Below are 14,216 nucleotides of genomic sequence, written 5' to 3' on the forward strand. Positions count from 1 at the left end.
CACATGAATTTTTATTCATTAAATATGCACAGCGTAAATCATAATTTAAGTACACTGGATCTGCAAAAATCACTTAGAAATTCATACTTATAACTAGGAAATACATAGCGTAATTGTTGTTGTTTTTTTAAATGGGCTGAACATGAATTTTCCATGGGTGTATATAAAATTGTCTCTCTAATCACAGCATAATTCTGTAAAGATGTTTGCACTACAGATCTCACAGTTTTTTCTTGCAAACTAAAGGTGGCAAGCTTTTCTCAAAAGACTTAAAATATTTATAACCCTAATAGAAAAGCACATGCATACAAAAATATAGGCAATTGTAAGATGCAAAACGCAGAAAGCAGCAAGATTAATTTTTAAAGTGTACCCCCCTGCTCACTGCTAATTTCGATCCACGGTGCGAAACGTCCCTTTTTGGTGAGCTCCATTAATTTCAATCGTAGATAGCTCGTCACTCACAGGGACTGGCACTTTTTTTTACGATAATTACACTAAGGCAGCCCCTGCGACTGTCAGCGATAAAAACCACGTCTGATCTGGCAACGTTTAGGTCATCGGATTCTATGTATGAATATTTTTTTATAAACAGGCAATATTTAGGAACTGGGTCATGGAGCCATCTGTATCCATCTTTTAAACTTTATGGTGTACTATACTTCTTTGTGACAAGTATAAATATGTATGTAACTATCTTTCCCACTTTTGTCTGAGCAGAAGGAGCTAATAGTAGTGGTTCCAAAATTTCATACCAGAGTGGAGGGGGTGGCATGGAAAAGAAGAACCTCGTCCAAAGCACCAGTTACGTCACTTCATGTGAGTAATTGAATATATTAAATTCTTAGCCAATTGACAGATTTAAAGGGACATTAAACACTAAATACATGCTAGATAGAATGATACATTCAAAGAAAAGATTAGTCCATGACTAACATGTAGATGTATTTTTTAACGTTTCATTAGTTGTTTAAAAAGTGACAAAATAAGTGTAAAGTTTTAGTGTCTATAAAACACTGGGAGCTGCCATGTTGTAACTTGTGTTATCTTCTCTGCTGTGGCCAATTAGGGACAGTTATACATAGGTCAGTAGAGTGTGCAGCCAATGGTTGTGCTGGATTTAACAGTGTTTTGCACTTCCATTTCTAACAGGAACTGAAAAGCTCACAATTTCAGAATGGAATTACAGGCAAAGAGGACAAAATAAATAATAAAAATGTATTGCAGAGCTGTTTTATATATACAATTTATCATTTTATATTACCACTTTAAATGTATTTAATGTCCCTTTAAGAAGACAATTTTCATAGATTATGACATATTGGGTGGATTTATTGGATACTACATATATATATTCATCTTTATTTAATTAACTAGATTATATAGTCCTATATCTCACTAGAATACTTTCTCCACCGCTTTAAATATTCTGGAAAATACACAATATTTTCCTATATCAGTTTTTTTTACATCTGTCATATTACAGTTGTAGATTATAAAAAATATAGTTAGATCCACCCAATGTTATTCAACTAACTGTAAGATCCAACTATTCTCTTAATATTTTAGCTCTTGGAATATTGTCTGAATCAAGCATTTTTTTTATTAAAAAAAACGAAGCTCTATAGATATATTTAGCACAAATCTTTTATTTTATGTATATTTATATTTATTTTTGTGTGTTTTCTATTCAGCCTCAGGTGGCAGCTCAAGAGTAAACATTAGCTCATCTGGACCTAGATTTAATCAGTCTCAAAGTTCTGCACTATCTGTCTCCCCAAACTCTACCTTTGATAGGAAGACCTATACCTCCGGCAGTCGCCACGGAGGTGGTTATGAAGGTAAGAATGGGATTTTAGAATAGTGGGCATTATAAACTAATATCTATGCTATTTAAAACTACACAAATTGTACACCTTTATTTTATTATTATTATTAGTAGTAGTAGTAGTAAAGAGTATTGTTCTTCTTATTGTAAAGGGGACATGAAACCCAAACATTTTCTTTCATGATTTAGTTAGAGCAGCAATGCACTACTATTTCTAACTGAACACATCGGTGAGCCAATGACAATCGATATATTTATGCAGCCGCCAATCAGCAGCTAGAACCTAGGTTTACCTAGATAAACCTTTCAACAAAGGATAACAAAAGAAGGAAGCAAATTATATAATAAAGGTAAATTGGAAAGTTGTTTAAAATCACATGCTCTTTCTGAATGACGAAAGTAAAAATTTGGGTTTCATGTCCCTTTAATGTTATTATTATATTGATTAATATCATATTGCTGTAAGTAGTATTAGTAGAAGTACTATAAGTAATAATTTATTATCACAAAAATATTCTTCCATAAGATACTAAAACAAATGAATTTCTTTTACAGGAAGCTCCAGTGGGAATTCTTCTCCAGAATACGCAAGAAAAGAAATGGGTATGATAATGCAATTAATTCAAATTTGGCTGTTGATAGACCTGGAATAATTTCAGCACTCTCTGAATAGTTATTTGAAATATTTAGTCACTTTCCGGAATCAGTAACTTTGTGTTCATTGCTTTTAAAGTAGAAAAAAAAAGTCTGTTGCTCTATTTTTTTAATTTTTAGGTTTTTTTTATTTTCAAATATGTTTTATTAAGGAAAACAGTACACATCAACAGAACAGAAAACATGAGCTGCAAGTTAAGGTCATAATGCTGCAAAGCAGTAATGCAATAAAATAAATAAACTGTCATAAAATGTGGAATTTCTCCAAACTAAAAAGAAAAACTATTAATTCCAAATATTGTAAATAAATAGACTCACAACGAACAGTATAGTAAAATACAGTTCTTGCAGAAAATCAAAAACTTATATATACTTAAAATACAATTCATATTTTGTTCACTAACCTCATAAGGGGAATTACCTTTTGCTTGTAATTTCCCTTTAAATAAACATTTTGTTTGTTTGTTTGTTTTACTTATAACAGCATCTTCCACCACCAGGGGGCGGACTCAAAGCAGAGGTGAGAACAAGTGTCTCTTGTATGTACAATATGATTTTTTTTGGTCTGTTTTAATTCTTCCCAGTGTTAATAATCAATGCATTAATTGTATTCAGTGTTCCATCTAACTAATAGACTATAATTAGTTCTAATATCCTTTATAGTTATGTTTAACACTAGATTATCATAAAAAAACAAGATATTTCCTTACACATGACTTGCTTTTTGTTCATATTATTATATTTACAGTTACTGTACATGATATATACATTTAAGTTTTCTATTGTAAAAATATTTTTTTTCAAATATTTTCTTTTTGTATTATAGAAACTGAAATCCGTACTCGCCTCCAAAGTGCATCCCCCTCAACAAGATGTAAGTCCTTCCATACATATTTCTGCAATTTTAATTAAACAAAAAAAACAAGATCAACTACAATTTTAAATGTTTAAAATTTTTATACATTTAATTGTTCTCTTAAAGTTTTGGATACTGCAAAATGCATTCCAGTCTGTGGAGAGTGGAAAAAGTTCAATTACATGAAAAGCAGGCAAAATAAATTACAAAAATAGATTATATAGTTTTCTATGCATGAACTTAAAGTTACATTAAAGGTGTAAGAAATACCCTAATTGAATAATTATAATTTTAATGTAACCATATAAGGCGTATTTGCTGTTGTGAGTTATACCTTTATGTTAGTTTGAATAGTACATCTTTATTAATACAAACCTGTAGATAGCAATCAACACATTTGATGACTAATCTGATACGCATGTGTCTAACTAAATTCCAGACAATAATATAATTTTTCTTTCATTATTTCAGGGACAGAACTTGATGATGTGAAGAAATTATTGAAAGGAGGTCGTTCCACCAGTGTCAGCCCCACTAGGTCTCCAACAAACACACTCCCCATTCCCAAGAAAGCTACAGTTGAAACAAAAATAGTAACAGAAAGTTCTCAATCAGGTTAGAAATTCTGTCTTCGTTTTAAAGAGTCATCTACAGGGGTCACTGACTTTTTAGAATCACATTCCAAAAGTTTATAATTATATAGCCAAGAAATCCATCTTTTGTTGTGTTTAAGATGTGTAAAACAGTAACAAGTGTTAAAGGGAGCCATGGTGTCATTATATGTGTTCATTTGCATGTTCCACCCACAATTCCTTGAGCTAGAGGCAAATTTACTTATCTATTTTTTAACACACAAATGTAATTTTCAGAAGAATGATAGACTTATAAAAGGAAGTTATGAAGCCAGAACTAGTTTCATGGTAACATTATCTTCTTGCTGTACTCTAAATATACTTAATGCAACATTATTTTACACAGTTTCTGGAGCCTATGACACAACCATACTAGATGCTGCCCTCCCATCATACATGTGGACTTCCACCCTCCCAGCAGGATCATCAATGGGTGGTGGATACCATAACAACATGTCCTATGGCTCATCTATGATGAACGCCAATTCTTCTGGATCAGGTGCAGTGATTGATATGTAACTTTCATATATGCTACTGTTCTTTATGTTTGTTATTAGTAAGTGACCTAAAATATTCTCTTTCTTTAGTGTTCGGAATGCCCAATAATTTGGCTCCAAGCTCCCCATCCCTAAATTCAGGCTTTACCAGTTCTTCAGCAGGTAAGATTTTATTTTCTTATTTACTAAAGGACCATTAAATGCAGTAGAATTTGTTATGAATAAATGCATAATAAAAATACAATGAAATAAGTCTTGGGACCTGACGATGAAAAACTCATTACTCAAACAGCTCTCAAACTAAAAAATTGCTTCTTTGAGGGAATTCACCGTACACAGCTTCTTAGATAATCTCTGCAGAGCAGAGAGCTTTAGTTTAGTTTGATTTTCAAATAAGTATTTTTTTCTGACAAATTTCAAAGTTGCTGCCATTTTCCTTGCTCCATATCATGTGACAGCCATCAGCCAATCACAAAAATTATATTTGTATATAATGCTCAGTAAGAGTTGGTGTCTCGGAAAGTTGTACAGATAAAAAGATTGTGCACTTTTTGATAATAGATAATAAATTAGAAAGTTTTTATCTCTTAATTGCACGCTCTATTTAAATCATAAATGTTTATTTTTTAATTTAGTGTCCCTTTAAAGGGACATTAAAAGAACATTTGCCTGCAAATCACATGTTCTAATTCATAACAGAATGCAACTTTTTAAATACTGATAAAAACTCTAGGGGCCAGATTACTAGTGGAGTGCAAACGTTTGCACATGATATCAGGTTTTCACATTCGTTTGTGCGCAGTTAAATTGCGCTGGTATTACAAGTTGAAAGTAAATGCGGTTGCTTCAAGTTAATGCTCATCAGGTTAGCGCATCCTCAGAGCTCTGGTTAACTGTTTTGCTAAACACATATAAACATATAAATACATATGTGCACATATATAGACATATATATAAGTGCATTGGAGCCCTTTACGGTTACTGTAAGTAGATGAAAACATGTAAAATGAAAACATATTTATGCAATATTCATTTTTTAGTGTTATTCCGTGTATTTACTGTAAATATTTCACATTCCAATATTCTACACCTAGCAGAATATGTTCTAAGTATTTCTAAATAGATATTCCTATATATATATATATATATTGTACAAAAATACCATCAGATATATATATATATATATATACAGTATATAGGTATATGTATTTATGAATAAGTAGAACATATTCTGCTATATGTAATTGAGTTTGCGCATGAGTTAGGTGTTAGGTTTTTTTCACATTTTTTGCTCCATTGACTCCTATAGGGGAATATGTTTTGCGCGCGTTGGGTTAGCGCGAGAGCGATAACTTTTTGCTAAATAGCTCTCCACTCTTAATCTGGTCCTATGTGTTTAATCCCTGCAAGGGGAGTTTAGAAATGAAAAACAATAGTCTTCAAATACATTTTGATGAAGTAATAGGAATACTTTCAGTGGGGTTATTTTACCTATCTTATTTTGTTTGTACAATGTACAGTATATCTTAATCTCAAACAATGTGATAAATGTAGTTTTACATTTTATAAATTTTATAATAATCTATAAGATTCACTATTGAGACATAGGGGTAGATTTATCAATGTGCGGGCGGACATCGATAAATGCAGACAGCATACACTCTCTGCATTTATTATTGCAAAAGCATTTCTAGTGAAATGCTTGTGCAATGCCGCCCCTGCACATTCGCAGCCAATCGGACGCTAGCAGGGGGTGTCAGTCAACCCTATCGTATCCGATCAGGCTGATTGCTGTCCGCCGCCTCAGAGGTGGCGGACGAGTTAAGGAGCAGCGGTCTTATGACCGCTTAGCTTACATTTCCGGTGAGCAGGAAAGTATGGGGGTAGATAGCAGCATCCGCTACTTGGTAAATCTACCCCATAGGGGCACATTTATCAAGCAGTGTATGCTGTTTTTTCTGCACAAGCCTTCAGGTCATAATCGGATACGATCGGGATGATTGACACCCCCTGCTAGCGGCTGATTGGTCACAAATGTGCAGGGGGTGGTATTGCACAAGCATTTCACGAGAACTGCTTGTGCAATGGTAAATGCCGACAGCGTATGCTACAGCGGATCATATCCATCCGACAAATGATAAATCAGCCCCATAGTTACTTATGAAGTACATATAATTTCATAGCAAAATCCATATTAATATTTTTGCATAAGGTGTTAAGGGCTTTAAAGGAAATATAGTAGAACTGCATAATCAACACATGCATAATAACACTTTGAATTTCAAATGAGCAATAGGCTTTCCGAACAGTTTTTAAAGTTTCCTTGTATTTCTCTGTCCCCTAGAACACATGGCAGATGTCAGCCAATTACAGACTAATATACATATGTGTTGTGAACTCTTAGTAATAACTGTGTTATTATAAAAAACAAATTATTTCTCAAAGTTTAAGAGCTGTTATGACACTGTGAAGTGTGATGATGTGATGAATAATTGTTGGGATTTCACCCTATCCTTTTCACAGTAGAATTAAAACGTGCATGTGCATTGAGCACTATATAACAGCAGCAATTACACTGAATCATACTTTCTCTCATAGGACAAAAAAAGGAAATCATTTTCACTGCATGCTTAGTTTTTATTTACATTTTTATGAGCATATCACATTTGTTCAATTTTCTTTTTAAAAAAAGTATGTATCAAAATATAAATAGCACTATGTGTTACTTCATAAAATAATATGGTTATTTTTTATATATCTAGTATTCGGAGTTCAGAACAATCTTGCACCTATGGCTGCACCAATACAAGCACCCATCGTTAGCAGTATGGCGGCCACAACAGCTGCAGGTAATTACAGTTAAATTGAGAGCACTGAGCAGTCAGGAAATTTGCTGTATTCTTTTAGAACGTTTTATAATAATGTCATTTTGTTCGATTCTAGGGTATGGAGTACAGAAAAATACTGCTCAAAGCTCAGGTGCTACTGTAAGTAGCACAGTAACTACCCAACAAGGTAAGTCCCTAAGTAACTATCACAGTAGGCTGATCTATAAGTACATTTGGTTAATGGTAGTATTTGATTTGATATCACATTTTGAAAATTAATTGCACAGCAATTATAAGGTTTCTATTCGTTGTTTGTGTTTGTATTTTATTTATCAGAATCTTTGGGAAATTGCAACAGATGTAGTTAAGGGTTTTGGTCAATAGGACAGTGGAGACTTATACCTTGTGAACCTAAATAATTTCTTACTTTGTAGTTACTGGTGGAAAAAGTCAAGGTGAGGAGATCCTTAGCAAAGATTACAAGTTTCTTCTGCTGGAGAAAGAGAAAGCACCAAGCAAAAAAGAAGGGGATATGTTGATCATGAGCAAAGATTCTGGAAAAGTCTTCACAGCTACCAGCAGTGGAGGTTCAGGTACTTCCTCCAAAGTTTCATCTAAAAAAGGGATTTCAACATTTATTAGTTGTTGGGGTTTATTTTATTTTTTTTGGACAAATGCAATATTTTATTGTTAGACTTGCAGATGTGTGTCCCATTCCTTCTGGAGAGATTCAAAATTTGTATTAGCCAATGAGCATCTGTATGAAGTATCTATCAACCAATGAGCACAAGCATGAAGAGAAAATGTACATTTATAGGAAATACTCAACTGATATGCTGCATTAATTTCAATAGGGCTTACACTACATTATTATTATTATTGGTTATATGTAGAGCACCAACAGATTCCGCAGCGCTAGTGTACCTCTAAATTGTATATTTTCCTACATATGCTAGAAAACAGGATAGACTTTACATCAGAAGTACATTTTGGCCTAGTCCAACTAGGCCTGTATCTTACTCAGTATGACATATGGGGAGGCCGAAAATATAGACTAATAGATTTATCCCATTATGCCTTACCACTAATATGCTCTTGAAATGTTTAATTTATTGATTACTCTACATATCATTGATATGCAGCTGTCTAATGGGTTGCATGACCCATCAATGCATTTCTGATTTCTGGTTGTGAAAATATATTAAAAATAATTATAAACAATATTAAAAATATTAGCTAAAACAGATGGTAGCTAGGAAGGTGTTTAGCAAATTTCACAGTGTTATGGCTCTTCTTTAGATAGATAGATAGATAGATAGATAGATAGATAGATAGATAGATAGATTGATTGTTTGATTGATTGATTGATTGATAGATATAGATAGATAGATAGATAGATGATAGATAGATAGATAGATAGATAGATAGATAGATAGATAGATAGATAGATAGATAGATAGATAGATAGATAGATAGACTAAAACTTCAATAGTACATTAACAAGGCAATTTATTCATTTCTAAGATTCTTTTCGTGATGACACTCTTAAGAAAGAAAAATCAATGACTACTTCCATGGACAGTTCCTATAGATCTGAAGCTAATGGTACGTATTGGTATTTAGTATGGACAAACAACTGTTGAAAAAATATTGTTGAAAGTAAAACACATTTTTGTTACCTTCTCTCTTAGGAGGGTATAAAGTAACAAAGGATAAGGCCACTTATGCAGGTAAGTCATCTTAGCATATTAAATGAATAATTCCAATTGTGGCAGCAACACTCCCATTAAAATGGCTTTATTAAATCCTAAAAATAAAATAATAAAAAAGACAACTGTTCTTTATTTAAAATTATGAATCCGTTCAAATACATTGTAACTGTATTTGTACATATATTGTTGTTTTGTACCACATACTATTTCCAATAAACTGGATTTAAAATAAAATTAAAACGAAAGATCTCAGTCAACAGATCTTAAAGGGACAGTAAAGTCAAAATTAAAATTTCATGATTCAGATAGGACATGCAATTTTAAACAACTTTCCATATTACTTTTATCATCAAATTTGCTTTGTTCTCTTGGCATTCTTTGTTGAATGCTAAACCAAGGCAGGCTCATATACTAATTTCTAAGCCCTTGAAGGACGCCTCTTATCTCAGTGCGGAGCATTTTACTTTTAATTAGAATATCCTTTTATGCAAATGTCTTATTGCTAATCTGAGTATAAATAACTTGCATCAGAAATAGTTAAAGAGAAGTATTTTATTTTGCCCAGTACGGTTTCTGTAGTCATTATATAGGAAAATAAATACAGTAAAAGTACATTATTGTACATAATTTGTTCTTGCATATGCTTTAACTTATCCTGGGCAAGATCTTGAATGGCTTACACTTGAACAGGCATCCATATATACATTTTTATTTTTTTTCCCTTTAATCACAGAAATACATCGAGTAGATGGATATAAGGCTGGAGCAGATAGAGTTGATGGTGGAAAAGGTGGTGGTGGAGGAGGAGGAGGTGTAATTGTAGAAAGAGATGACGTCTGTGGACCTTGTGGCTCTTGCTGCAAGTGGTGGATGTGGCTCCTCGGTTTGCTTCTGGGCTTGCTTTTCCTTTTTGGATTACTCTTTGGCCTGCTATCTCTAAGTAAGTAATGTCTATTATTATACATAACATTTACTATACAATAAGAAGATACAACTAAATAATCAAGGAACTTCATCATTTTTAGAGTTCAAATAATTTCACTATTCATTAAAAACATGGTCTAATGTGATGAATACATCTACATTGTAGGTTGGAAACGTTTGTACAGTTACTTTACCATAGTTGTCAACAAATTTTAAAAAACTCAGTGAGTGCTTTGCCGAAGAATAGTCAAATGCCAGGTTATTGGAGTATTGACAACATACAACAACAGTTCCATAGCTCTACATGCTTTGATCTGCCAAAAAAAACAATGGAAGTTGCACGCAATACGCACATCACATGAAATATTGTAGTATTCATTATGCATTCATTGTTGCTATTGTCTTATAAGAGAACCATGAAAGTGTAAGATTTCTAAAATGTGTTTCTCTACGTCTCATTGTAGTGCATGAAGTGAATACATTGAAAAGTCGTGTAGATGTCCTGGAAGACAATACCAAAAAAGCTGAAAAAATACAGGTTGATAGTCGGACATTTGATTTAGGCAGCGCGGCACAACCAGCCAGATCATCCACCATTGACCTGTCAAGCAATTTACAACCAGGTGTTACTGTCATCAATGATCAAGATAAATTAGCTTTATGGGAATACATAAGGGTCAGAATGCAATCAGAGCGGAGTAAGTATAGTAATAGCTTTAACTCTATTAATCTGTCTGTCTATCTGTCTATATGTCTGTCTTTCTATCTGTCTGTCTATATGTCTATCTGTTTGTCTATGATCTATTTGTCTATATATGTATCTATCTGTCTGTCTTTCTTTCTGCCTATCTATATATCTATCTATCATCTCTCTGTCTGTCCATCTGTTTGTCTATCTATCATCTATCTGTCTATATATTTATTTATCTATCTGTCTGTCTATCTGTCTGCCTATCTATCTATCTATCTATCTATCTATCTATCTATCTATCTATCTATCTATCTATCTATCTGTCTATCTGTCTATCATCTCTCTCTCTGTCTATCTAGCTGCATGTCAATCTATCTATCTATATATCTCTATATCTATCTTTATCTATTTATATCTATCTTTATCTATCTATCTAAATTGGGTATTTTTAGCTTTCTTTTCAATAGTATTCCAAGCCATAGCTAACATAGTTAAAAACTCCCTGAGTTTTGAATGCAATAGTTCACAGACTTTTTGTGGCCAACTTTCATTAAGTCTGAATAAAACCATGGCTATCCTGTAAATGAATTAAATCTACTTTTCATATAACATTGGTATCAAAACAGGTTTCTATGGCTGCCTCATTTTACTGTAAGGTTTTAGCTAATACATATTTTTCAAATTAAGTGTAAAATTCCTTTGTCCAGCGGATAATTGCCTGGTATTTCAGGGCTGGACTGTCCTTGTGGACATAAATTACTGACTTACCACTGAAAAGTACTTGTTTGTGAACGGTACAGGTGGGATAAAAAGGCTGCATTTTAAGATACTATAGACGATATCCATTTCCCACTCTTTGATTTGAAAAATGGCATTAGAATTTTTTTAACTCTTTTTTTTTTTTCCTTCAGAAAATTTTGTTGGCGAAAAGGGAGAAGCTGGACAGAAAGGTGAGAATTTTTTGGATTAGACATTTTTTTTCTTTTCATAATTGTAAAACAAAAGGTACACATAAGAATTAATAGAACACAAACTCCTAATTGTTTAATGATTCACCTTTATAAAAATATTTAACCTTTTGCGTTCATGAAACTATGATTTAGATAGGGTATGCAATTTTACTTTCCAAATTATTTCTTTTATCTAATTTGCTTTGTTCATTTTGTATCCTTTGTTGAAAAGTATATCAGAAGCTGCTGATTGGTGGTGTGCATATATGCCTCTTGTCCTTGGCTTTCAGCTAGTTCCCAGCACTGCATTACTGCTCCTTCAACAAAGGATGCCAAAAGAATGAAGCTAGTTAGGTAATAGAAGTAAATTGGAAATCTGGTTAGCACATATGTGCTCACGGAGTGTTCTGGAGCCATCCACAGAAATAGGTGCATGCAACTCAACTGTTCAACAGAACAGAAAGAAATATGTATATAAAAAAAGCATTTTAGTTTCTTTCATTCCATATTTTATAGGCAGTTAAAAAAATTCTGTTTCTTCCGTGTATGCCAGGGAAATATTTACGCATATTTAAAAATCTTTGTATTTTAAAAGATGGTATCAGTTCAGAATTTAGTAACCTAGTCAATGCAGTAAGGGCTTAATATCCGCAAAATTAGATGAGGGAAATGCGGATGGGGGAGGAAATACAATGATTTTCTCATTTAGGTGATATGGGTAAATTAGGTTGATAAGTTTATGCCTTGTAGGATTGCCATCAGAGGGTGAAAGAGATGACTCCAGTTAGGGGCCCGGTGGCACCCTGATTTGGGCTCCTCTCACATACCTCTACCAACCGCTACAGCCTGGCACACATTAGAACTTAAATTGTTATTTTACAAAGTTAAATGTTTGTATCTGATGTGTGTCGTTTTCTGTGTGTTTCTGTGAGTGTATCTTTGTGTTTCTGACTTTGTATGTGTGTCTTTGTATATCTGTGTGTTTCTTTTTCTGTGTGTGTATGTCTGTGGGTACCATGTGGGTGTGTCTAGGAGTGTGTGTGTGTGTTTTTGTGGGTATTATTATTATTATACTTTATTTATGAAGCGCCAACATATTCTGCAGCGCTGTCCATGGATACAATTAATTTAAATAAAACAATACAATACTTGTAAGAGACAGGACAAAATTTACAAACACATACAGGAGGGATTGAGGGACCTATTCCCGTGGGAATTTACAATCTAGAAGGGTAGGAGGTTGAGAAACAGGAGGTGAGGACTACAAGATTGGGAAAGATGTTAATACAGAGTTAGATGAGGGAAATGTTAGGTAAGTGAAATTAATTTATTATTGAGTTGGGTGGTAGGCTTCCCTGAACAGAAAAGTCTTCAGGGAGCATTTAAAGGACGAAAGATTAGGGCAAAGCCTGACAGCACGAGGGAGAGTGTTCCAGAAGGTAGGTGCTGCACGACAGAAGTCCTGCAGTCTAGCATGAGAGGAGGTGATAGTCGCGGATGCAAGGAGCAGGTCATTGTTGGATTTTAGTGGGCGGGCTGGAGTATACTTGTGTATTAGAGAGGATAGGTAGAGGGGAGCGGCGTTGGTGAGAGCTTTGTATGTAAGGGTGAGAATTTTTAATTTAATTCTGCTGTGAATGGGGAGCCAATGAAGGGACTTGCAGAGAGGTGCAGCAGATACAGAGCGAGGGGAAAGGTGTCTAGGAGTGTGTGTGTTTGAGTGTTTCTGTGTTTGTGTATGTGTGTTACTACCTATACAACATCTTTAAAAGATTATGATACCCACATTTTTCTTTCACGGTTTAGATAGAGAACACAATTTTAAATAACTTTCTAATTTAATTCTATTATCTAATCTGCTTCATTATTTTGCTATCCTTTGTTGAAAAGCATACCTAGGGAGCTGCTGATTGGTGGCTGCACATATATGCCTGTTGTTATTGGCTTACCAATGTGTTCAGATAGCTTCTAGTAGTGCATTGGTTCTCCTTCAATAAATGATACAAAGAGAATGAAGCAAAACCTATAATAGAAGTAAATTAGAAAGTTGTTTAAAATTGTATGTTTAATCTGAATCATTAAATAATTTTTTTCAGCATTTCTCCTTCGAAATGTAATTTAAATAAAACATTTGCTTAAAGGGACAATCTGTTAGAGCATTTTTAATTGCACTATTGCCTACATATAAGTATTACTGGGATATAGTTGATGAGCCAATGACAATATATATATATATGTTTGTAGCCACCAATCAACTGTTAGCTCCTAGTAGTGCATTGTTGCTCTTGAGCCTATCTAGGTATGCTTTTCTACAAAACATATCAAGAAGGTTCCCTTCTCTGGACTATCTATTTGTGATATCATAATGTTTAGCCAAGAATAATATATTAAAGGGACACTAAACCCCAAATTTTTCTTTCATGTAGAGTAGAGAATACAATTTTAAACCACATTCGACATTACTTCTTTTATATAATTTGCGTCATTTTTTAGATATCCTTTGTTGAAGAAATAGCAATGCACATGGGTGAGCGAATCACACAAGGCATCTATGTGCAGTCACCAATCAGCAGCTACTGAGCCTATCTAGATATGCCTTTCAGCAAAGAATATCCAGAGAATGAAACAAATTAGATAATAGAAG

The 14,216-nt window shown here is 33.5% G+C and overlaps 1 protein-coding gene across 4 annotated transcripts in view; it reads left to right on the top strand.

Moving 5' to 3' along the window:
• The window catches only part of COL17A1 (collagen type XVII alpha 1 chain), an 82,643-nt gene that overhangs the window by 17,794 nt on the left and 50,633 nt on the right, over positions 1-14,216 (top strand). For all 4 annotated transcript variants that reach the window (XM_053692428.1, XM_053692431.1, XM_053692430.1 and 1 more), the window contains exons 4-19: positions 721-819; positions 1,695-1,841; positions 2,384-2,431; positions 2,967-3,002; positions 3,309-3,356; positions 3,810-3,953; positions 4,317-4,469; positions 4,558-4,629; positions 7,230-7,316; positions 7,411-7,482; positions 7,730-7,888; positions 8,820-8,900; positions 8,987-9,025; positions 9,741-9,947; positions 10,396-10,629; positions 11,534-11,572. In XM_053692428.1, the coding sequence (XP_053548403.1) occupies positions 721-819; positions 1,695-1,841; positions 2,384-2,431; positions 2,967-3,002; positions 3,309-3,356; positions 3,810-3,953; positions 4,317-4,469; positions 4,558-4,629; positions 7,230-7,316; positions 7,411-7,482; positions 7,730-7,888; positions 8,820-8,900; positions 8,987-9,025; positions 9,741-9,947; positions 10,396-10,629; positions 11,534-11,572 (1,665 nt within the window). The remainder of the gene's footprint in view (positions 1-720; positions 820-1,694; positions 1,842-2,383; positions 2,432-2,966; positions 3,003-3,308; positions 3,357-3,809; positions 3,954-4,316; positions 4,470-4,557; positions 4,630-7,229; positions 7,317-7,410; positions 7,483-7,729; positions 7,889-8,819; positions 8,901-8,986; positions 9,026-9,740; positions 9,948-10,395; positions 10,630-11,533; positions 11,573-14,216) is intronic.

Source organism: Bombina bombina, chromosome 9, assembly GCF_027579735.1.
Source record: "Bombina bombina isolate aBomBom1 chromosome 9, aBomBom1.pri, whole genome shotgun sequence".
Classification (NCBI taxonomy): Eukaryota; Metazoa; Chordata; class Amphibia; order Anura; family Bombinatoridae; genus Bombina; species Bombina bombina.